General features: G+C 36.5%; 1 protein-coding gene across 5 annotated transcripts in view; it reads right to left on the bottom strand.

Annotated features, from left to right (window-relative positions):
* Positions 1 to 22,823, bottom strand: part of SLC39A12 (solute carrier family 39 member 12) — a 37,415-nt gene extending 14,592 nt beyond the window's left edge. The window contains exons 1-9 of one of the 5 annotated variants that reach the window (XM_030010387.2): positions 22,724 to 22,823; positions 21,248 to 21,600; positions 17,073 to 17,354; positions 14,343 to 14,550; positions 11,712 to 11,914; positions 7,099 to 7,270; positions 3,663 to 3,835; positions 2,236 to 2,388; positions 940 to 1,050 (exon numbers count right to left, since the gene is read on the bottom strand). In XM_030010387.2, coding sequence (XP_029866247.1) covers positions 940 to 1,050; positions 2,236 to 2,388; positions 3,663 to 3,835; positions 7,099 to 7,270; positions 11,712 to 11,914; positions 14,343 to 14,550; positions 17,073 to 17,354; positions 21,248 to 21,517 — 1,572 coding nt within the window. In that variant the 5' untranslated portion in view covers positions 21,518 to 21,600; positions 22,724 to 22,823. Of the gene's footprint in view, positions 1 to 939; positions 1,051 to 2,235; positions 2,389 to 3,662; positions 3,836 to 7,098; positions 7,271 to 11,711; positions 11,915 to 14,342; positions 14,551 to 17,072; positions 17,355 to 21,247; positions 21,601 to 22,723 lie in introns of those variants that run through there. The other 4 variants (XM_030010389.2, XM_030010391.2, XM_030010390.2 and 1 more) reach the window with 4 other exon arrangements.
* Positions 22,824 to 25,969: the final 3,146 nt, after the last annotated feature.

The raw sequence follows: 25,969 nt of genomic DNA, 5'->3' as shown, positions 1-25,969 counted from the left end.
GGCTGCTCTTATACAAACTAGCTAAGCCAGGCTAGTTCATGTGTTCTATACATAACTTTAGGGGGATCTTGCAGCTGTGAGGAATGACAGGGTCGTTCACTTTCATAAACAGGAAGCTATGACGTTGCTCACAAATTAGTAAACATTCTTCACTTGTCTGTTTGCTCTGCATTTAATCGAGAGTTTCCCAAGTGTGTTTGAGAGATTAGCAGTGGCTCATGAGGCTCTTACCCATCACAACTGCTTTAGTAAAATGGAGTTCGCATTACAGAAGATCTCTGGAGATTCTGATTTAAATAACCAGGAACCTATGTATCTAGATACTACATATAAACTGAAGAGATTTGTTGGAAAAAGAGAAAACAGGTTAAAAGGTATGAGTCAATTTAGTTTGCAAAGATATATCTGTCTGGATACCCTCCACAGAGCAATAGAAAATTATGTAACTTCTTATAGGTAAGTACCATTCCCAGATATCCAGCTTGTTTATGTTACTATTCAAATCTGTAGAAAAATGCCCAAGAACAGTCCAAGATTTCATCTGTTCACTAATTATGCACTTAACTCTCACTGCAGAACATCCTGAAGTTTTTCCCATGGGACAGTCTACCCTTACATAGGATAAATTTTTAAAAAGGAGGGAGGAGGAAAATTTTCAAGAATTTTATCAACAAAAGGTGGTACAGGAAGTATACTGTTATACCAATCTGATACACACTTAAGAAAAGTTATTGTAAAAATCTGTTTTTGAAATCTCTGTAAAAGCTCATTATAAACTTCAAAATACAGAGATTCCTGACAATCATGTCATGTAATAAAGGACAAATCAATAAAGATTGTAAAATAATACTGATTTATTACATTAATTTGGTTCATTTTTTTGAGGAACAGAGAAAGAAGGATATAAAATCAGGGAAGTACGTCATATTGGTAACCTACCAACTGTATGGTTGAAGTAGATTTGCCTCTGCCTGAATGTTCATTTAATTCAGATTCCACTGGAATATCATGGGAATGTCCCCAGTGCCCATTAACTAAAGAAAGGCCCTGCTGAATGAAGATGCTTTGCGATTAGTTCTGAAACCCAATGAACACAGGTGCAGTCTTTCTCAGCCTTTTGTGAAAGTTTAGCATTTGTAAGAATTATTTTTTTCAAAACAAAGCCTATTGAAAAAGATTGTTGGCTGGCATCAACATTTCCTAATGCTTATTTGGTTAAAAAAAAACCCTGAAAAGTGAATCAGATAAATCATATTTTGTTTTAAAACTGAAGATTAAAATTTGAAGCTGAAATTGATATAAAAATTAACTTTGAGAATTCATGTAGTTCTCAGTAGAACAAGTTTAAAAATTTGTGGGATGATGATAAAGCCCTTCTCTCCAAATAAGTAACAAAAATGACTACTTTTTACCAAACAAACAAAACATCACCATCATCAAAATATTCTCATTCTATTAATCTCACATAATATTCTTATGGCTGACTCAAAGATAGTGGGAATAAGGACTCATTGCTACGTATCTAAATCAGGCCAGTCATTAAACATTCTCTGTAAAACAGAACAAGCAAAGGCTTAGCCTTCTTAAGTGACATTAAGATAGCCTCCCATGCTGAGAAACTTAATGAGCCATCACACTTTGTGTTACATTATATCCTTGTGCATAATCATATTTTCAGGCAACAGCCACACTGAAATAAAGTAATAGAATTACTGTAAGCATGGCAGTGAGCAAAGAGATATTATTAATATAAGATTGGGTTCTACTGACTGCAACATACATATTAGATTTTCAAATCTATTGGGATAGGGGTCAAAAACAATTTGGAAATTTTAAGATATTGTTCTTGATAATATCGTGTGTTTATATCTATGTCTTCCTCCTCAAACAGAGCCTAGAGTAAACAACTGGCATTGCTATTTCATATGGATACCTACTCTTCACCTGCTCCAGTGCTAGTCATGAAAGTATGCTTACGGAACACATTCAATTAACTGTTCCCTTCTTGAGTTATAAATATATGGAACACATTCATGAAGCATACAAAATCCACAGAGGAAAGCAAAATAGAAATTGAAGGTCAGTCTGGTAGGAGCACTTTGGAAAGCAATTTTTAATGCTTCATTTAATTCATACAAATGATAATTATTTTCTCCAATCATTTTAACGTTTTGTGCCCTCTAAAATCTCAAAATAAAAGAGATGTTTTAAAGGATAAATTGTACAAAGCTTTACCTGGTCACGTGGTGTTACCAAAAGAAAGAAACACTTTTCTATGAGAAAAAATCCATGAATTCCTCCAATTATTCCCAAAAGTTTCCAAATATATTCTTTCCCCTCATAGAAATGTTCTACCTCTTGTGCTTCATGTTTATGTAAACCAAGAGTCTAAAAGAAAGACATAAAGTAAAAAAATTTAAAATGTCAAATTTTTAATTTTTTTCTACAGTAATCCATAATGTGTTAATTCAATTTATTCTCAAAATTTTCTTTTGCAGTCTCTTTCAAATTTAAATTGTGTTTTGAGCTAATCAGCTGAATAGTAGATGGATAAAATTAATTATTACGAGCCTCTGCTATACTTCATCATCTCTCAATGGTGCAAATAACTATTTTTAGAGACAGTTTTATGAAATTGCCCTTTACATATATATATATATTATATTTGGTGTATATTTTGTTTGGAATATATTTGTCTTTAAAGTCTAAAAAGATACTTTTATCATCTTCAGATGTAAACTTCACATTGAAAATAATCCATAAAGCTTTCTGCTGGTGGGTGTGCTTCCATTTTTTCCCCAGCTGCACAGCATGGTAGCCCTTCTTTGCTCTGAAAGTGGGCACTTTAAAGGCTGCTGGATACATCACTTAAAACTGGTGAGGGAGAATACTTTCACATTCAAAAGGCGTTTCTAAAGAAATGCATTTGTCTGACAATCACTGAGAATTGCCTTCCTTAAACCACTCTCCCAGTTCTGCTTCCAGAGGTGATGTATTCAGTATGAAGAATATTTTGACCAGAATCTCAAGTGAAGGTGTGAAGCCCTGATTCAATCACCAGTTGAAGTCTACTCATAACAGTTGTGTAATATCAGAGGAGACTCAATCAAAAATAAATGAAATGGAAAATTTGGTTCTGTTTTACATGCCAGCCTATGCTTAAAATTTATTTTATTAATTTAGGAAAAAATCATAGAACTCATTTTCTTACAGTTCTAGGCAGAAGGATTAATTAGGCTGATAGCCCCTGGTTCTCTGGAACAATGTGTGGGGGGGACTGTGGATGCCTCATACAACCTTTGAAAAATTTCTCCTAAAAAGCATAACAGAATCTGTCTCATGAAAGAGTTTAATACATATCTAGAAACCTGGCTTGCACAGGACTTGTGGGTTTTCTGAAAAGTTTTTGTGAAGATAGGAACCTTATTTTCTCTGGATTCATCATTCATTGATTTCTGCTTCTTACTACTTGGAATCTCTCTCTGAACTACAAAGTGCAAATGTAATTGGAATGCTGGGTAGTCAGTTCACAGTTTTCATGGAAAGCTTTATTTTTAAGCAGATGAGCATTAGCCAGGTTTAAATGAAACTTTTCTCTGTGTGTGTGTGCATGCGTGTGCGTATGTGTCAATATTTTAAAAACAAAGGTGTGCATTACCTACCTGAGGAATAAGATGTAGCAATGCATCTCCAGAAAGGGTCCCAACAGCCAAACCGACAAACAGCTGTAAAATGAGTGTATAGATTTCTTGACAGGAGTTAAATAAAATGAGGGTTGTACCAAACATAGATCCAATAGTAATAAGTAAAACAGCAACAGTGCTATAACCATATTCTGTAGGGAAAAACAAATGAAACAAAACAAGGGCACCTTTAATCATTCAATATTTGTATTTGTGTTTGAGTATTTGTTTTGTATTTGTATTTCTATTTGCTTTTGAGGCAATGTTTTGCCATCGCTGTGTACAAGCACACAGAGGAGAAATGATTCATTGTGCCACATAGATTTTTCTAGTCATGTGTGATATAGATGACAGAATAGGAAGCCTAAAAACATTCATTTTTTTCAGGCTTTACAGGTAATACAGTCTAATGTTTCTGAATTTCAGACCTTAAAGAGCTAAATAGACTGTGACTGTGCAGATTAGAGATACGCAGAGAAGTACAGTGAATGCTGGTCTGCATTTGTTTCCTCTCTTAACAGATTTATGCTTGTTATTCTATATCCTCACATGCCACACCTGTGTATCTTTACAGACAACATTATTAACCAAATCATATTCAGTAAATAAACCAAGGCTTAAAACCTCAGATGAATGTAGGCATCTAGTTTAGATTTTAAGCATAAACTTTTTGGTCCAAATTATGTTTACAAATGTGCTGTGGACATAGACTTCTCTAGTTACTACATCAGGACCACCAACCTATTTTTCCCAGGTTACTGGGATTTTTGGAAGGTTGCTCTTATAATTCTTCAGAGTTACATGCTGTTCACATTTCCGACCTTTTGCACAACATGAATCCTGATTAATCTGCATGAAAGTCTTATGATGGAGGTAAAACACTGATGAGAAACAGACATAAAGGAACTAATGCCAGAATATCTGAAAGTGTCACTCAATGTTTCACACTTCAATAGCACTGCAAGTGTTCAGCACCTCATAAAATCAGACAGTAAATTTCACAGACTGCACATCCAAATACAAGGGTATAGTAGATATTTATGGAAGGTCAGGCCTTGGTGACTTAGCCAAACCAGCACAGTCTGTCAGTAAAATAGAACTGAGAATAAAATTAATGAGCCTATGCTTGGGTCACTAGGTCACACATAGGTCAAACATGAAGTCCTTTGTCTGGCTCAAGCCAGTAGAAGTGTCCCTGTGGTCATGGAAACCTTCCTTTGCCAAAAAGCACAGGGAAAGGGCTGCAGAAAGGGCTCTTGTTAATTCCATTCTGTGTTTGAATAGTTCAGCTTTTCTCATCTACACAGATCTCTCACCTTTATGAGATCACTAAAATGTCATTGACCGGACTGATGACCTTAGACTTGGGCAAATCTCACTCAACTGTGAATTTGCCATGAACCTTGTATAAGACCTAGGTAAGCTCCTTTCCTTCTTTGTCCCTTGATTCCCCATCTGAAAAATGGGCATATGTGTGCAGCATAGAAAAAATAAAAGCAGTAAAGTCTGCAAGGTGTTCAGGTAATGAGAAGAGAGATAACATAAGAAAGGATTGCTGCCTGCTGGGGAGCTATAATGATTCTTCCTATTCTGTATGTTTCTTTCTCCTATAATCATTCTTGGATGTCCATGAGTTTCCACCATGCCCTTATCTAACACGGTTTTTTAATTCACACTCATAGTTCAATTAATTTGTACGCCATGGAATGATAGCTCAGCTCATTCCCACAAGCTGCTTAACATGTGTAGCTTAAAGTACAGACAGAATTTAGAGATGGAAAGTGCTGTTCCATAAGGATTGTTGGCCAGCAGTGTGTGGGGAAGGCTTATGAGCTCCTAAAAGATCTAGTCATCTAGAGCTGGCCACGTAGATATTAGGATAAAGGTACTGAAGGCATTGATTTGTAGCCTAAAAGTGCTGCTCTAAATGCAGATGATTATGGTTAGATGCCCATTCCTTTTTGCTCACTCCTGGCTCTCAAATCCCCCACCAGAAATTAATGTCCCCTGTAATACGTCAGAACACCTAGGTTTGTAACCACTTCCCAGATATCACTGGTTTAAAGTAAAAACAAAACCAGGAAACACATTAATCATAGAATCATAGAATTGTTTAGGTTAGAAAAGACCTTTAAGATCAAGTCCAACCATCAACCCAACACCACCATGCCCACTAAACCATGTCTGAAGTGCCTCATCTACCCATTTTTTGAACACCTCCAGGGATGGTGACACCACCATTTCCCTGGGAAGCCTGTTCCAATGCCTGACAACCCTTTCAGTAAAGAAATTTTTCCTAATATCTAATCTAAACCTCCCCTGGTGCAACTTGAGGCCATTTCCTCTCATCCTATCGCTTGTTACTTGGGAAAAAGAGACCCCACCTCGCTACAACCTCCTTTCAGGTAGTTGTAGACAGCAATAAGGTCTCTCCTCAGCCTCCTTTTCTCTGGGCTAAACAACCCCAGTTCCCTCAGCTGCTTCTCATAAGACTCGTGCTCCAGGCCCCTCACCAACTTGGTTGCCCTTCTCTGGACACGCTCCAGCACCTCAATGTCTTTCCTGTAGTGAGGGGCCCAAAACTGAACACAGTACTCGAGGTGCGGCCTCACCAGTGTCAAGTGCCGATTAAGAAGGCCTTAGGTCAGGTCAGATTCAGTTGTTTTTTTTCAAGACAGTGGACTAGGGATTGGTTACAGGAGAAGTTGAATCAGCAGAACAGATGGGGCAGAAATCCCTGGAAGCAGTGGCATGTGAGGGCTACAACTGCAACTGGGAACAATCTGATTATACTCTAACTCAGTTCTTGTTCCAGCTCTGTCACACAAGTCCTGCTGCCCATGTGATTGGTTTTCTGGTTGTTTTTCTTCCCACAGTAGTATCCCCAAAGCTTCTCTGCTGTAAAATATCACAACATGAAAAACTAGCAACAATTTTAAAACTAGCACAGAACTTAGTTATATCAAGCATTTTCCACATCATGGTATAAAATGCCAACTAACATAACCTTGAGGCTATATGTAAGAGCAATGAAATGATTCCAGTATAAACCTGGTAGAAATTTCACAAAATAGGTCATTACTGCCCAGCAACCCACTGATAAGGACCTGTCATGGCTCACCTGCTGCCTACATCAAGGAGCCCTCTAAGAAATGAAGAAAAAGCTTAAAACTTTACACATTGAAATAGAATTCTAATATAAAATTGAGACCATTGAATCGCCTCATTTCTCAATACAGTACTATTATCCGACATGTATGCTATGAAATTTATAGAGTGCATAAATTACAGAGGGCATAAATCTCATCATGTTTTGGTTTAAATATATTAATGAATAAAATGTCTCCAGAAGTTAAGCCCCTGCATCCCTTTATCTGAATTTTCACAATACTTCACTGACAACAACATAACTCACTTTCCAAAGTTGTTGGTGGAAGCTTTGTCTGCTTGGAGTTAGGAAGTTGACATGAACAACTTAATAGTTGCTGAATGATAGCTGGACTGATTTGCTTGAAGTGGTCCTTAGAAATGGAGGAAGAACTGTTTTTAAAAAATATCTTCACAAGTTCATTGGCAGAGAAACAAACCTATGTAGAAAAGTATATACAGTTACTGAATATGTTGCATATACCTGCATTTAATGCTGAGGTTAAATATGGAATCTGAGAAGAACACAGGGTTATACAGCCTGGAAAAAACCTGTTTTCCATACACTCTTTTCTGGTTAAATTACTTTAATTACTTCAATTACTTCTAATTCTTTTTTGGTTTTCCAGTTAAAACTTGATACTACTATATATTTCAGAAAGATCAGAATCTTTGGGATGAAGTAGCACAATTTCTATTGAAGCCTGTTAAAGTCATGAGGATCTGACACAATAATACCTCTAAACATTTTATTGTCATATGTGCTAACAAAAATATCTTAATGCTAACACAAATCACATTCTTAGCTATTAATATAAGACTGCATTAACAGCAATAATATTGCTATTAATGTAAGATACTGCCTGTATCAAGGCAGTACTGAAATTTGTCCTTGTGCTGCATCTTTACTAAGATATGGAACTAAATTGTTTTTTTTTTTTTTAATTCTTTTAACAATGGCACGTCACTTTAAGGTCAGCAAACTAGATGTTATGTAGTCTAAATTTGGTCTAAAGATTACTTAATAATTGTATTATTAGAGCTACTTAAGAGTTTCAACTACTTTTTGTTCTTGTTAGAAATGTTTCTTTGTCGAAAAAAAGAATTTTTCTTGGGAACATGTATATTTTGAAAAATTTTAATGAAGAATTGGTTTTTCATCTCCAGGATAAACTTCTAGTGAGCAGTTAGCATTAGAACCGTTCTAGTGGCAATTTCTGCAAGAACTTCTAAAAAGAAGAAGTCCAGATCAAATATGCTATTTTACTTAAAGGAATAATCTTCATTTCTTAATCTCATCTGATTGGTTGTGATTCAATTAAAAAATAAATATTTGTTTCTTTCATTTAAATGAAGTGTGCATCTGAGAATCAAGGGATTCCTAAATATTCTTTTCCTAATCACTGAAGCTTAGGTTTCTTTTGGAAAAAAAAAATACTATTTAAATAAAAATGTTCTAATTATCATTACTTTTAAATAACCCAATTAAAATCTATACCTTCCTGCCTTTGTTCATCCATTAGTAAAGTAAAATATGCCTTGTAGCTCACTAAGAAACTGAATGAATTGAGCACTGATACATTCATTCTAAATACCACATTCAAGTCTTCAGGATAACAGGTGATCTTGCCACCTGGATCTAGTCTGTTCTGCCTCCAAGCAGAAAGAGAGCATGAAGACAATTCAGGAGCTACCATATTGGAGAAGACCTTCAGTTTGCCTGTTCTAGTCAGTGGGTTTGACTCTAGAATTTGGGAACGTCAAGTGGTATCAAGATGGAAGTCTAGCTTGTGGCTGGTTATGAGCACCATGCCTCACTGGTCAGTACAGGGACTTACATTATTTCATGCCTTCACCAATGACCTGAGTGACAGAACACAGTGCACCGTATCGCATTCACAGATGAAATCCAACTGGAACAAGTAGTCAATATGCTGATGGCCATGGCTGCTATTTAGAGGGATCTTGACAAGCCAAAGAAATGGGCTGACAAGATCTTCATGAAGATCAGTGAAGAGAAGTTTATTGCACTTCAAACAGAATAACCCCATGCATCAGTAAAGGCTAGGAAAAACTGACTGGAAGGTAGCTTTACAGAAAAAGCCCTTGGGGTCCTCACAGACAACTTGAACATGAGTCACCAGTGTGCCCTTGTGGCACTGAAGGCTAAGTGCATACTGGGCTGCATTAGCAAGAGTATGGCCAACAGGTAGTGGAAAAAGATGATCGCCCTCTACTCAGGACACATCTGGACTATGTCCAGTTTAATAACCAGCAGTACAAGAAAGACATTGGCAAATTGGGGGAAGTCCAATGGAAGGCCACCAAGATGGCTAGGGAACTGCAGGACATGATGTGAAGGAAGAGGCCGAGGGATCGGAGTTTGTTCAGTTTGGAGAAGAGAAGGTTTGGGGGGTATCTTAAATCTTCAACTATCTAATGGGGCTATAGGGAAAATAGAGCCAGAGTCTTCTCAGAGGTGTACAGCAAAAGGATGAGAGTCAATAGGTATTAGTTGCAGGAGGGAAAATTCCAATTTGCTATCACAAAAAAACCCCATCAAAACAAGGACAATAAAGCACTGGTACAGGTTTCCCAGAAAGACTATGGAATCTCCATCTTCGGAGACATTCAGAATTCAGCTGGACACGGCCATGTGAAATTTGATCTGACTTTGACATTGGCCTGTTTTGAGAAGTAGGATAGACAAGATGAGGTCCAGGATTACTGTGAACCTAAATTTTAATGTGATTTTATTATCAGGAATTTTAAATGAAAAAGGAAGATCTCATCTGGAAAATAAACTGTCCACTCACACATTAAAAAATAGTTCTTAATGTTTATTTAGTAAAAAGTTCTTGTAAGACTTGAGGCATGAGGACTTGCATCTTTTCCAGTTGCAAGACCTAGCCTTTTAAGCTTTTTAACATACAGAGGCAGAGCACTAAGTCTCCATTAGTAAAGCAACTATATGTGTACTCCTGGAGGATGATATTGAAGAAACAAGTAAATAGAATTTGCATATTTTCATATGAAAAAATGGATGGATGGATGGACAGATGGATGGATGGATGATTTTGTTTCCAAAATCCATGTTTCTTTAATGAGGAATAATAAATTAATACATACAATATTGTGAGATAGTTTAATGGAACTTAATATTATTGCTCTTATTAGATCATCTGCTACTTGTTTTATATGCATTTTTTAAATCAGTAGAGACAATGATGACTTAAAAAGAAAGCAGTGACCTTTTCTCTGTGATAATGTTTCAAAATATAACTCGTATCTAAAAATCAAATTACAGATCTTAATGTAGTTAGCAAACACAAGCCATAAATGAGTCAATGCCTCATATGCAGCAGCATCTACTAATGGAGCACAATGGCTATCATAGGTTTGTGCAGAAAGCAGGAGACAAAATTATCAACACAACACTGAAACACAAAGCCTTCTAATGGAATGATATGTCAAAGAAAATAGACATAGCTAGACAGTAGAGGAATGGAATAAACCCAAGAAACTAGGAATTAATACAGAAGAGAAATTCTCTTCTCTCCAGATGTTTCTTTGTGATTTTTTTTCATCTGTACAGAATATTTAGCTCAGTTTGACTCCCAAGCCTCACATAACTCCCCTGCACACTTATCTTTTGAGTTACAGTCAGTATCAGAAGTTCAATTATAAATTCTTCTATTACTGGAGAACAATTTTACTTCTTGTAGAGATAGTTATCACTACTGATTTCTGTCCTTCATAATTTAAAATTAATATGAAACACATTTAAAATGACCTTCATTTAAAATTATTTTGAGACCCCATTAAATGCCTCATCATGCTGATCAGCATGATTCTCTTGTGGTCAGCTGGAAAGGAATAAATATATTGATAGAGTCTGTATTCCAAATGCAATAAAATTAAACAGATAAATATCTATCAGAATGGCATTTAACCAGATGCCATTTGTCTCAATTCCACACAATAAAATGACCACACAGAAAAAGTCAATTGCACTTCACTTATTCTCCTAAATGGAGAAGAAACATTGTCTCTGAGTTAACTTAAATTGTAAAGAACTGACAACAATAGAAACATATTCTTTGAAGTATATATTTCAAATATATACGTCAAAATATATAGAAGGTATATACTTTGAAGTTTCCTTTTTTGTCTAAGGAATGTCTTCCAGTCTAAAGGATGGAAGTCAGTTACCATCTTAATCATTGTGATAAACAAAATTTATTTATTTTCAAATATTTAGGATAAGGATAAAATCACCTGCAATGAGCCACTGTCCTTCAAAGCCCTCAAAGAGGATACTGGGTAGTAGCTAAAGTTCTGTTCTATAGACTCTATACTTTCTAAAGGAGGCTTCTGGACTCCATAGATGGCTATTAAAAGCATTTGGAAATGCCCAATCTTCAGTTTACAGAAGCCTTTTAAAAACAACTTACACAGAAACCTTAATTTACTTTTTTCCTTAGTACTGAACACTCATTCTGTCTACAAGATCACTTAAGTGGCCCTAGAAGCTCTGCAACATAAGAGCACAAGAAATCTCTCATAAATGTGTGAAAGCATTGAAGCCATAGTACTACAGTCCTCTGTATCTTGAAGAAACACCTGATTCCATGGAACACTAGTCATTCTGTTAGCCCCTCCCAGCTACTTTAACCACACATTCAACATCCATAAAGTTCTTCCCGCAATTAATATTTAAACAAACATAACTGTATAAAAATATATTTTAATCAGTATCTACATGACTTTTTGAAACTAATAAATTTTACCTCAGAAATAATGTAGTGTTTGCAAACCAATTTGAACTTTTATTACTGAAATTCTGTGACCAATACTATAACAACATAAAAATAAATTAACCTGGTCCCAATCTGTGCTCCTTTCACGATCTTCAAAATAACCTTTCAGATAGTCTCCTTTTGTATGGTTTCCTTTGACTAGAATATTTCTGGTTCCAATATCTCTGATTGCCATACTATAACGTCTTCTTTTGTGACTGTGGAATTGTCCATTTACAGTGCAGGTCTTTTTGGCTGCGAGCACATTTAGTAGTTGTTCTAGTTCTAGTAATTCATTAGAAAACAGATACGTTACCATGGGAAAATACACACTTAAAAAGATAAAACCAAAAGTAATTGTTAAAATTTTGTTAGTTGTAACATTAATTCAACCTCATTTTAATACTTTTTTCTCTCCTCAGTTTGGTACTGTAGGGAATTTCCGCTTAATAGCTCTAGAAGTTCAAGACATCTATGTACTCAGCCTTTCCTTCTTTACAGTACCACACTCAGATGTTTTGCCTATGACTATCTCAGAGGAAAACAGATGTGACAGAAAGGCAATTTATCTTCCATTTAATCATCGAAGTCTGCCGAAGTTATCTACAAACTACTGCTAAATAGCTTCACTGTTCTTCAAATTTTCCTGTGTAAATGTAACACCATGCTAAGACGCCATGGCCAGGGTAGCCCAGAAAGACAGATCCTTTATCGGGTGTCCTGAAAGCAATCCTCAGGATGCTATGCTGCCCTTCGCACTCCAGAAGTGGAACATGGGGCAGCAGATTTTCTCTCTCCTGTGGTGAATCTGGAAGCATGCCTGTTTACAGCACTGAAGTAGGAAGGAGGGAGCCCTAATCCAAACCTGAGACAATGCAGGGATGTATCCCATGACATCGCTTGAGTGCAGTGGGTGTGCCTGCTAATGAAACAAATGCTTGGTTATATGAGGAGGCGTGCTCTATCCTGTCTTACTTATCACCTTCCTTCACCCCTGCATTTTCAAGATGAAGCCATAGTGATAGTTTCTGTAAACCTGAGTTTGTCCATTTGAAACAAAAGCAGTCCACAAATTAATTTCAAAGGCATTTAGATCAATGAGATTAAGAATGTTTCCATGAGATAATGCTTTATTTTTTAATGGTGTTATTCAGAAAAAGCAAATGGAATAATCTTAATGGTAAATCTTACAAAAAGGCTTGTGATAAGTTGTTTGTCTGTTTTCTTTGTCTTGAACAAACAGATCTGAACAGAGCTGAATCTAGATTTGTTTTCTAAATGTAGTCAACTCTGGGGTTTTTTTCCCATGCTCCCAGTTCCTTGCCCTTTCCTGCAGTTACTATTAATGCAGTAATTATTAAATAAATTTAAAGGGACAATTTAATTAGCTTAGGCTTAAAATATACTTACACTGTAACAAACTGATTAAGAATATTTTTTGTTTCTCTCAATGACACCCTAACTCCACCAACCATAAAGTCTTGCTATTGTCTTCACTGACACCTGGATTTCACCATATATAGCTATTTAGTAGCACTGTGCCCAGATGGCTCCATCCATTCTTGTGAGTCTATTATTTTAGAAGATCTGGCTTGGCAAATTTAAAGGAAGGGTTTTGCTGCAAAACCAGTTTATGCAAGAACAATCTAGGAGTCCAAGTTTAGAGCTGAGGCTTTTGTTCTTTTTTTTAATTATCCACTTCTGTGATTCAATGTACTTCTGTGTAACCTAAGAGTGGTAAAAATGTTTTTACCTGTGCTTAATTCAACTTTTAAAGCTGTTTTAACCCATACTTAATGTAACTTTTAAAAAGTGCTTTGAAAAGCTTGTAAAGTGTTGCTATTCTCAGTTACCACAAACAGGGAAAAGTAGATGTCTTTTATAATAACTTTCTAAATCTATACTAGGCCCCTGAGTTGATGGTTTAGCTTCTTAAATTGCTACGCATGCAGAGTCTTTTACAGAACGTAATAGCAGCTGCTGAGAGCTCAACACTTGTGTTTTCTTTTTTTTTTTTCAATTTTTGGACCACTCAGAACTCTCCTATACTTGTATTTATTTATGGTTAAGTAGCATTTCTGATACGTCTAGCAACAGAGCTCCTGAAGAAAATGAACTTTGCGTATTCCAGACTCACTGACTGGGTACTAAGATCAGAAGGTGGGTAGGGAAGCACAAACCACAAAGATGTTTTCAGGTACAGCAGGCAGGTATCAGAGAGCATTTGGTCAAAACAGAGTGGTCTGTATCTATTTCGTCTCTGCTGGGGGTACATCTACACTGAGGTGTGAGTGACTAAGGTGCCTAATCTGGCTACCATACATGAATTATCCCATCTACCCCTAAATGAGTCTTGCAGTGTATAAAGATCTGCAAAAAGAAGCAATGTAAATGAGGCCCCAGTGAACTGTACCCTCACAGCTAGATTGCCACTCTCAGAGCTCTTTTGGGTAGTAATTAAGTAATAAATTAATGTGATGGCACACATTTAATAATCTCAGTAACAATTTGTTTTATACCTCTCAGAGAATTATCAAAATAAGGAGTTTATTTTCCAATCTTGTTTTTAAATTTAGAAGAGACTACTTAACAGCTCTAAAATGAAATGGCATTTAAATCTAAAATGAAGTACAGTAAGTCCTTTAGGCACTTAAAGATAGTTTATGTCAAATGTGTGCTGCAAAAGTTAACTAGAGATGAATAAATAGCTTACCTGTCACTTGGAGCTCAGTGGTACTGTTTAGAGAACTGAAAATATATTTTATAAAGAATTCAGGGGAGGGCAAACTTGCTTTCCCCATACAGACTCCTTGGAGAGCCAGAGTAATGATTAAAGCAGCCAGGCGTGGAAGAGTGTTTTCATCAGCACCATCTCTGTCCATTATATCAGCATTTTTCTCCAGAAAACTCACATCGACACACTGAAATCAGGAGAAAACAGCATGAAGACAACCCTGGTCACCTACATTTAAATAATCAGTGACAGGAGGAGAAACTGGAGATAACACTTCCCCAGACAGCCAGAGTAGAAAAAATACTAAGATTAAAGCTCTAATTGACAGCAGGACAGCAAATGCAAAACAGCGGACATTTCCAGGAGAACAGGCATAGAATAAAAAACCTGAAATTTTACTCAGTGTCTGATGGGGAAGAAGTACAGTCCTTCATTCATGTTATTTTTCCTTAGTGTTATTTTCATGCTGTTTCTATTATTCCTGTGTCCTCCTCAATTGCATCTACATCTACTTCCACAAAGTGGCAGAAAAGGGAGGAATTTTTGTTAAGGCACAAGAAATTGACTCAAATAATACAGACTTTAACTCTTTATCTCAAACTTCAGAAAGAATTCTCTTAATGTTTTTAGTTCCCTATCTATTAAATGGAATCCAAAATTTGTTATGGGGCAGTTACCTGGGGACAATATGGAAAGATATATTTCTGCCGATAAAGGGTGACTTCCCTGCTGGGTGACCAAACAGGAGCAGTAGGCAGTCGTGTATACCCATGTGTGTGGATGTGTGCAGGTCTGAAGTGAGGGAGCAGGGTACAGCTCTCTCAGTTACCTGGAAACTTATCCCTGTTTTCTTCCATTTCTGCCTTTCTTGTTTATTTTCACTGCAAACGGTTGGGGTTTGAAAGAAACAAAAAAAAATTGGTGAAAATTATTTAAGTTCATTTGTCTGTAACCGATATTAACTAAATTGAAAAGTCAACTAGATAAGCCAGTATAGTAATAATTTATTTTATACCTACTCATCTCTCTATATATGCCTTAAACACTGCAGAGAGGAGGCTGGCATTTCTTTTCCTGTCCATCCATTATACATTTAAATTTCCACAACCCAAAATTTCATCCCTCATTTCAAATAATATATTATTTGAATAAGATTAATAATTATGACTGAGAAGAGGATATTTTCTGTGAAACGAAAACATATAAAGAGCCACTAAAAATGCTTTTCTTCTATTACTACCCTGCATCATCAGCCATTTTCCATAACTCAAGTGTTGTGATTCTAAGCATTAGATAGTCTACAATGTTCTGAGTATCTTTCATAAAAACCCCCCTGTTTTCCCTTGTGTCAGTGAGCAGTGAAGTCTCAGTTACTGAAAAGGCTTGACAACTGATTATACTGCCAGCATAAACAAACAGACCACACAGTAAAGCACTTTATGGATTGTTATTCTATCTTGACATGCCAAATACCCACCGATGCCTCTTTACAGTTGCCCAGATACCATTGGAGTTCTTGGAAATCGGCACGTTCACCAAGACTCAGAACCAAAAGTACTGGTCAATGAATAATTTATGATGGGAAACGATTACACAAAGAACACAGAAAGAGGAACTGGAGGCCCTCAACATCCTGCTGCACAGCCAGGACTCCTAGCCATCTTCTGTTTGCGTAGGAAACTCTACTACAGTATGGTGTAAATTAAAATCTAATGAAATGAAAAAGAAAAGGGCAAATTCAAACTTTGCAATAAACCAAATTTAACTGTATATTATGAACAGTTCTAAGGGGCTTTTCACAGGAGGTCAACATGTACTTTAGGAGTTATCGAATCTGGCAAAAACTTATTTTATTGTCCATTACAAGGAAAAAAGTTTTTCTTTAGATTGTGAACTCTAGAATATTATTCTATTATTTTATAGACTCTACTTGAGATAAGGAATAATAAACAGTGGTGAGAAAACTCACTGCATATTTCCTGACTTAGAAAGGATGTCTTCAGCTGAATATACTTAGTGTGCTTTTTTTTTTTTTTTTTTTAAACTTTAAATTTAAGTTTATCTGTATCAGTCTTTCTACAAGGCATACTCGTGCTGGTAGATAATTAATCACAAATGTACGTGTCCCAGCTGAAGGAAACCATCATATCTTTGGACAGATTCCTTATTCCACCCTGCTTTGGATGGACATGGAAGTGCAGGCCCTGGCAAGGATTTCATCACAGCAAAATGATTCATCATCTCTGCTATACAGCCAGATCAGTTTTGGAGCTGTTCTGCTTTATACCATTTAAATACAACCACTGCTAGTATATCTACACTAGTAAATACAAGAGATGAGAAAGTATTTTCTGTCCTTGAAGCCAAGCGCAAGATCTTGCATCCACACAGCTATGCTCTTTTCCATCTGCCCTAAGCAGAGCAACTGCATCTAAATTACCTATTAGGAATGGTCCCTAATATGCACTATCTCCCCAACCATGTCCCAGCGGACTCTGGAAGTGCTAGGTAGCACATGCCAAAAGCAAGTCAAGGAGAAGGCTAGTATTAAACAGCACATACAACAAAAGACCGATATTCAGCCTGTGCTCTCACACTGTTATTTACCAGTTTTTTGGGGGACCATGATACTGACACAATGTCTGAACTAGCTGAAAGGCATTATATCACTAACAAATACGAAGTTATTTTTACTTATGTTTTCTTTACCTGGGTTTCAGAAGTTTTAAAATGTTGTCTTACTGCAGCCAAAATATCTTCAGTTTCATTCCGTGAAAAATAATAACAGTCTTCATCATGTCTTAAACTGAGCATACTCTGTAGGTAAAATTTATAATCCTTATTATTCAAGCTGAGTTCTGAAGAACACACATCTCTATGATGAAGAATGTAGTATAGAAGAATAAGAGAAATTCTCTCAAATACTTCTTCACTGAGATGGTCTTCTAAATTTCCACCAGCTATTAGTAACAAAGCGTCTGGTTCAAGGCACTGTGAAAACATAAAAATAAATGGAAATTCAACTCAAGTAACACATTGCCAGTCATCTGCAAATACAATTAGAGAGGAGAACAGAATTCAACTCTTATACTTAAGGGATCGAACCCATGCCTACACAGATGCAGGCTGATAGAATGGCAGGAGGAGGGTGCAGTTAATTCATTGCAGTTCTATGGCTGCAAGATCACACCGTGTTTTTTTCCAGACCCCCTTCTGGTTTTAAGAAATGTCAAGTATTCAAGGGATTTAAGATTTACTACAAAACAGGACTAAATCTGATCAATCATTGTAGAGAATTGAAAGTCTTTCACTGGCTTCAACAGATTATATTTCTGGTTATAAATATATTAGATAAGGGCTAGGGCTATTTGTATTTTCACCCATGCATTCTATATGTGTTTATACTAGAAGACAAAGACCGTATCTGGACTAGTTAATTCAGGATATGTAAACAGAAGTTATATCATATTTAATGCACTGTTAAGAGACTTAATTGACCCTGTAATCATACAGCATGCATAGAGCCAGCACAAGGTCTCAACACCATTTAGTCCTTCGAATGCATTTCAAGAGGGACTGAAATCATATACTCACCCTGTGCAGGCATTCTATCTGAGCACAGATTTTTTTAATGCATATATATATATATATATATATATAAACCCCTCCATTTTTCTTGATACAAAGACACTTTCTAGAAACTTTTGCCAGCTCAAGCAAAAGTCAGTCTTTAAAATTAGACCAGAATACTAATAGAGGTCTATGTCAGGCTATTGTAAATAAGATACTGAATTCCAGAATAAGGAATCTTTCTTGAAGAGATCCTGTAACTGTTGTCATTCATTGTGCAGCTGTTTTTGTCCAACTGGCTCCTTTCCAAGCATGTTATAGCCATGTCAGCTAATCTCAACTATTATGGTAGAGCAGCCAGACTGTACATTTCAGAGAGGAAACTACCACACATGAACATACTATGGGAGGATCAAAACTGCACTCTAATAAATTCATGAATCCAGACAGAACCTAGTTTGTCAGACTAAATTGTTTGTGGCTATGAGCATGACATGTTGGTCGGTGTGGCTCACCTTGTATGGTTGTTCATTTTCCTACACAGAAGCTGAGTAGAATCAAATACACATTGTTGTGTTCAGAAGCCAATGTTCCTTGGAGGAATTGAGAGAGCTGCTGCTTTTTAATAGAAATAATTCTAAGAAAAATTCTCACAAATACTGTCTAAAAAAAAGTGAACTGTGGATGGTAATTGCCAAATTAGATATTTATACCTGTAAATAAACTAGATTACAGTATGATCCACTGTGCCCTGCCTAAATTGTATCAAGATATATAATTCTTTTTCAAATGCATGTCTCTGAGCATTAGTATTTGGGCTAGGAGGAATATAGCTATTCTGTTTTCTGTCCCAAAAGACCTCAAGTTAGTCAGCCAGCCTTTTCAAACACTCAATAGTAATACAATAAACATACTGCATGTAGTGGAAGGTTTTCAAGGACTTCTATACCATTTCAAAACCCAGTGAGGATAAATTGTAATCAGCGAGGCTGTTGTTTGCTCTTGCAAGGAAGATGACTGAAAAGGAAATTGGAAGGAAGCAGGTGTGTTGTAAATGATGCAGCTACTCCATAGTATATGGGTAACCCATAGAGAGCGACCCTTGAAGAGGTATCAAGAGAATATAAATCAGCTCATCACTGGTTATTTTGCTATTACTAATATTTTAAGGCATAACCATCTGCATGGCCTTGGTTTAGAAATGTGTATTTACTACAAAAAAGAGGCCAACTTTGAACCTGGCCACTGAACACTGAGTTTCTTTTGTTTAAGAGGCCAGAAGTTAGAAAAAATCTTACCACTGCAAGAAATATATTACTTTTGTGTGCTTAGGAGATAAAGCAGTGTCAGATGCCATTCAATAGCTGCCAGCCCCTGCCCAAAGAGTCTTGGGGCCAATATGTAACAACAAACCAAAAAAGGGTCTAAAAAACTGTTAAACTTCACTGCTTTTAAATACCCATTGGAGACATTATTAAAAAAGAAAAAAAAAAAAATCTGAAAAGAAAGTCATGTGAGAGGTTGGACCAGATGATCTTTCCAGGTCCCTTCCAACCTGGGCTGTTCTGTGATTCTGTGACTGGAATCCTGGATTTAGAAGGGAAAGTTGAGTCTGAAATCAATTAGTTATTCCCTACAAGTATGGGAAAGAAAATGCCAAGCTAAGGTGGGGCATTCTGTTTCAAATTTTGACCGTCTGGAAGGATACTGCTTCTTGCGCAGTTTTTGCTGTCTTGGTTTACCAAATCTTGTTAAATCATCTTGGAATATTTCAGCACAGTGGGCTGTGGGCTGCATGTGACTGAAGATGCCATCTCTCTCTCATGGATTTTCTATAGACAATCATCTTCATGTGGCACTGGCAGCGCAGGCTGTGTGCGGTGTTACTGACACAGCCAACACGGAGAAGCACTGAAAATAGTGAAAGTGCTCAAATTCTTCCCACAGTAAATTTCCAAGACAAAGCCTAAACAGAGTGGAAGTCCTGACCAAAGTAAGCCCCAGCTAAGTTTCACTTAGCTTTCTTCCATCCAAGGATGCAGTGGGCATGCTCTCCACAAATACAAGAAAAAATACAGCAATCCAGAGAAGCAAAACAAAGAGGGAGAAAAGAAGGCCTAGACCCCTGTTTTGTGAAGTTTAGGAGGACTCTATACCCATTACTGTTTAATACATTCTCAGCTTTTGATCTGGGTCCATATCTGGTACGTATCCATTGCCTATAAGTGCAAAGAGAAAAACTACACAATCATCTCCTACATAAAAATCACCCATTTAGGGAATAACAGGCCCCTACATTATTTATGTATGAGATTTCACATAGGGGCTTATATGAAAAATGGAAGCGTTTGCAGAAGGGGCCAATTAAGTGAGTAGTCGTCTACTGCACAGGAGAAAAAGACCTCTGTTTCATTGGCTTGGCAGATTGCCAAGAATAGTATACTGTGAAAGCATTCACCTTTATGACCATCCTCATAATTCTGATATAAAGTGACACTCTGATGCATGTAGGTCACTGAACAATGCCAGAGCTAGAGTAACATTAATCAAAGCCAAGACTGACCAAGCCCTTTGTAGTCCCTTTCAGCTAAGTTGCTCACTTACCACTGTCTCTGTCCTACCAAAACCTATGACCTTATAGTTCCTTTCTTTGTCAAATCAGGAATCGGTTCTGAAAATATTCTCAACTCAACTAGACAAACAAACCTTCTGTGATGCTGTACCTTGGACTATTTCCAGTTTCAGTTTGGATTTGTGGATTCATTGTTCTGCCTTTGATTTTCCTTGACCTGAACTGGTTACCAAAACCCTCCCCTAAAACTTGAATATTTCAGTGAAGCGGCACATAAATCTGAGACAATCCTGTCTGGGTTTTATTTTTATGAACTAAAATCTAGAACAAAAAAAAAGTGGCAGAACTGGTCCCCAATTTTTACCTATGTCTTGCCACAGTGGAAATCCTCTGTGATCCAAAGTCAAGCTCATGCTTTTATAGTTAGATCAGGGTAAAGTAGAAAAATCTTTGTTGGAAAATAAACACTTGACAACTTTCAAAGAAAAATTATTACTGTTATACGACTGAAGCATGGCATTTTTAAGGAATGCCTGTCATGTTTTGAATATCTCTTCATGAGCTTAAACAATAAATATTAATAATTCAGAATGAAACAACTAAAGTAGGGACAATTTTCTGATGCAACAACAAGCCCTTTACATGTTTAGGTTTTGTATTCAGGAGAGTATCACTCTAATAAATAATTTTAAAACTCACTGACAATCCTGTAAAGATATCCCTCATTAATTGAAGCACTAACCAGATTACAATCCTCTTGCATGCCATAAATCCGCTGTGGGCACTCAGCTCTCTCCAGTAACATTTTGACCAGTTCTCGTGAGTGGTTCATGTGGAGCTCAGTGTTGTCAGCTGAAAGAACGCGTAAAACTTCCATCAGATAGCCTCGGCTGGGAGCATAGCTGCCATCCTGCCCATGCTCTTCCCCAGGCTGTCCTTCAGCAATGAGCACGCTGAATATGAAAGCAGAACATACCACGCCAAGAGCTGGATGCCTGGTCAGAAAACACATCTCCTCTTCCTGCAGTGCGTGATCTGCACTGAATGTTGAATTGTTGTTTGCACTTCACAGCTTAAACTTGAAACCTGAGGAATCTGAATGGTAAAGGGGAAAAAAACCCCAACCCCTTAATTAGTGTGAATGCAATATGTTTGAAAGGATTTATTAATTGGTTGGCTAAGCTGATTTGCAGTGACAAGCTGTTTTAGAACAACAGGGAGCCTGTAAGGGCTTTACAGCCCAGAACAGCAGGAAACTAAGACAACCATGGCCTTAAAACTTCTGTAGAATTACCAACAAGAGATTGACTCAAAGTGCCCTTCCCTCCTCATAAAAGTAAAGTGTATGGTTTTCATTTCAGTGTTATGTTATTGCATTCACTAATAATCCTCTTCGGTAAGAACAGGAAAATACCATAACTTTCACTTTCACTCCATTGTGAAACAGGTTTTTAGTAGCAAAAATAGCTGTAAATAAAGATTACTATTCCAATTTTGATATGAATGTGCAGTAATTGTGTTACACAGCAATGATATAGAGCAGGTTTTATTTTCAAAACACTTTACCAACGTTACCAAACTCCAGCTATACAACACAAAACAAGAATGAACAGGATTTACTTAAAAATTAGTGATATTTTATGATCAGACGAAAGAGTTACAAAACTGAGGTCATAATTTAATTCATAGAACTCAGTGAATAAACAAAACAAACACACCAGAAGCAACAAGTTTTACTTGTTAACTCTAGATGCAAAAGACATTTTGTACTGTAAATCTGTCTTGTCACTATCCTTCCCAATATACCATCGCCTCTGCTTTAACAATAATCTATCTCAATATCAAAGTGAAAGAAACATAAAAGAGTTTCACTTCTGTTTTCCACAAAGAGGTTTTCATTTTACTGATGGGCAGATGCTGGCAGTGACATACATTTTTAGATGATAATGCACATGTGTTAAACAGCCACACATAAGTTCACCTTCTTTTAACTGCAATGTGATACGTGTGTGTCCTATTTTAAAGGAAACTCTGCTAACAAAGCATTTAAAATGAAAAAAGAACTGCTTAATTCAAATTGGCATTCACTCAGATAAATGTTAGTATGTTTTTAGATGTTAGGAAATCTTTTGGTGTTTAGATATATTTTACTGTTAGCAATTAGGAATATGTATCATGGTTACGAGGATGCACTTATTTCTAAACATTATTTTCTTACCTTCTGAAGGGAAAAAGAATGCTTGTGTATCTAGCTTTGTGGCCTTCTGAATCCTCACAAGTATTTAGTTGCTGGAAGCCCAATGTTTTTAAAATTCCTTGATGGTGCTCTGGAAGCTGGAGAGGATTAGTTTATTGCTGCCTTGAAAAGTTTTCAGTTGCTATGGAGAGAGCTGCTCTTAAGGTAACAATGGAGGTGGATAGGAATTAGTACATGTTCTTCTTGGCAAGTTCTAAGCATCACGTTGTTGAATGTATTTCACATATTTTAGTAGTTATCATTTTATGTAAACAGTCTCTATTTTAGCAGTGCAAGATGTATAAAATCTATTGAAGAATGTATTTCATTACAATGAATAATGCATGCAAGCACTCTAACTGTTCTCTACGTTACATTATCTGATCAATTTTACAACAAACCTGAATTTCTTTTTTTCATCAAAACATTACTTCTTTTTGCAAATATGTGAACAGAATAGAAATAGAAATATTTTCAAGCACCTCCATAGAAAAATGTTATTTTTATTTGGGAAACACTGTCCATAGAGAACAGGCTCTTTCATCCCTACTTACTCTGTGCCACATTTGCACCAATTAAAAAAGCTGGGATAGCTCAGACTGCGGTGAAAAAAAATTTCTTCCACCCACTCAGATTTTCCAGAGGGATGCTGTTACAAAGTTGCCATTTACGTCACCGTGCCACTACAATACTATTGTACTGGAAGGTAGTGAAAACTGTCATGACTGACAGATTTCCAGAGTAACAGGTACAACAGTCATATCATTCTCCCACCTTCCAAACCTTCCGTGCAGTAATGAAGAATTGGCATCTCAGCTGGCTCAACAAATCCTGTGGAGCAGTAAGCCTGTAGTAATGGAAACGTCATAATTCTCTTTAAAGCTAGATTGACAAAAAATCCTGGGTTCTAAAATGCATGTAGCATTTCTTACAAGGTGGTGAGCTCAAAGGCAACAGCCTTGTTTTAGTAAGGCTGAGAACTGGCACCTGATACTGACTATAAAAAAAATTAAACTGACAACACTAGCTTGAGGGAAGTGCAAAATATAAACAAATATTCTCAAAAATACAAAGTACAAGTACATGGAAGTATGTACAAACTCTTGTGTGATCAAGGCTGAGCTTTTTAAAAGTCAGTCCTACTACTAGATACTCAAGTACAAGCCCCTCCCCCGCCGATTTGTATCAAATTATCTTTTATTTTTCTTCATAAATTACAAAAATTATTTATCAAACTAACATGGCCAAATATGAAACTTTATGCAAACAAGAATTAGAGAAATTTTCGTCTCAAAAATTTATTTTTATATGAATGACTGAAAAGCAGAAACACATGATAATATGCATCTCCTCTAGCTTTTTTGTAATTTGCTCTGTGAAACAAAGTTAACTATGTCCAGATTTGTTCCACTAATAAAAATAATTCCTCAGATAATGAGGGAATAGCTTCCAGCATTTAATTCCAGGGATTGCTCAATCTCCAAACAAACACAGAATAGGTTTATCTGTATGTAGTTTGGTGTTTTGTGTATAATTACAAACTGAAACTAAGAATTCATTCTATCCAATGAAAGTGTACAGAGGGTGAATTGTTTCAATTTATTGAGAGAAGCTAACATTTAAAAACACATTTGATGATTTATAACTATTGAAAGCTGCTGAGAGAAGATTTACATAATAATACTGGCTATATCTTACATTAACATTTATATTACAGAGTGATAGTAAAAAAAGGAAACATTCAGTGTATTAAAAAGCAACAGATAATAATTGGTACAGGGTACTATGATTTCAAAGGAGAATTCACTTCCCTTTTTAAGATTAAGCATTGCAAATATCCTCTGGCTTGTAAATGAGTTTCTGAGTGGTGGCAAAATCACTCATGGTGACTCAAGCCTCAACCTCTGCTTTTACCCCTGACACTGGAGCACTACCTGTGCTTTCACTCATGCCACTGTCATCAGATAACTTTTCTGTCTACACCGCACTTTGATTACTACTTTTGAAGTAATTGCTAGCATGGATTGCTAAGTCCTTTTTTCAAACCCTCCTATAGTAGCATTATTCCCCTACTATCTACCCATCCTGATGCTGTGCCAACTCATAAAGTGCGACAGTGATAACAACAAAGCTGTGTCTTTAGATGCCTATTAGAAGTTTGCTGAGAGACACAGACAGAAAGGAATCACTGGTACAGTTTAATGTCTTAAAAAAACCCAAAGAATCTATCACTATTATTGTTGTCTCATGCATTACAAGTCTCTGCCATTTTGGCTCAAATTCGATTGCATGTCTTTCGGTGATTTTTAATAAAGGGGAAAAAAATGTTCATGCACTGTGCTCGTAAGCCAGTGACTCTCTGCTTACTGTAGAATGATAATATGCACGGAAGAAAGAGGCCTCAGAGGAATTGGAGAACTGGGGTAACTCAAATTGAAGCAGCTTACCATTCTAACATGACGACAGACTGTATATAGCAAAACCAGAGGCATGATGAACTTCCTGATTAAATAAGCAAATGAAACATCTTTTTTTATTCCATTCTACACTTAGTTAAGGACCTTGGCATGATCAAGCAAGGATCTGAGCTCAAAAATTTGCAAAGATAATCAACCATTTTTAATCAGTTTGAACAGTTACCGTGGAGGGATACTTGCAAGACAGTAACTGATTGCTCACAGGCATAGGTACAAGTCCCAGGAAAAAAAGTAACAGAAGAAATAAGATAAAAAGAAGAGTGAAAAAAATGGGAACTTCTTAAAACTCTTATTTTCATTTCATGATTGCATTCATGATCTCAGACAACTGCATATCAAATTTTCTTCTCACACAAATGCAATCTTTTACGACTTAGAAAGCTCATATAGTAATGTCGTAACTTCCATTCTTAGTGAATAGGAGTGAAGGAAATTTCCAAATGGCATAACCAGATACAGAACATGATAAGCACATGCAGCAAGCCCTCTTTGGTTAAAGGTTTTTATTTATTTATTTTGTTTTGTTTTAATTTTAAGTGAACCAGTAAGACTTACTGCAGCTTATCTTGTTGTTTCTCCCACCTACGCTGCACCTGCTGCAAGAACAAAAGCAAGCTGCCCATTCACAAATGCCATGAATACCTGCACTCTGCAATTTACTGGTTTTCAAAGGATCGGTGAATAAATTATGTAGGAATAGGAAAACTCTTTAGAGAACTCACTCTGAGATGACAAAGACATTCCTATGAGC

Source organism: Aquila chrysaetos, chromosome 3 (genome assembly GCF_900496995.4).
Source record: "Aquila chrysaetos chrysaetos chromosome 3, bAquChr1.4, whole genome shotgun sequence".
NCBI classification, from domain to species: Eukaryota; Metazoa; Chordata; class Aves; order Accipitriformes; family Accipitridae; genus Aquila; species Aquila chrysaetos.
This window is presented reverse-complemented; position numbering and strand designations above follow the sequence as displayed.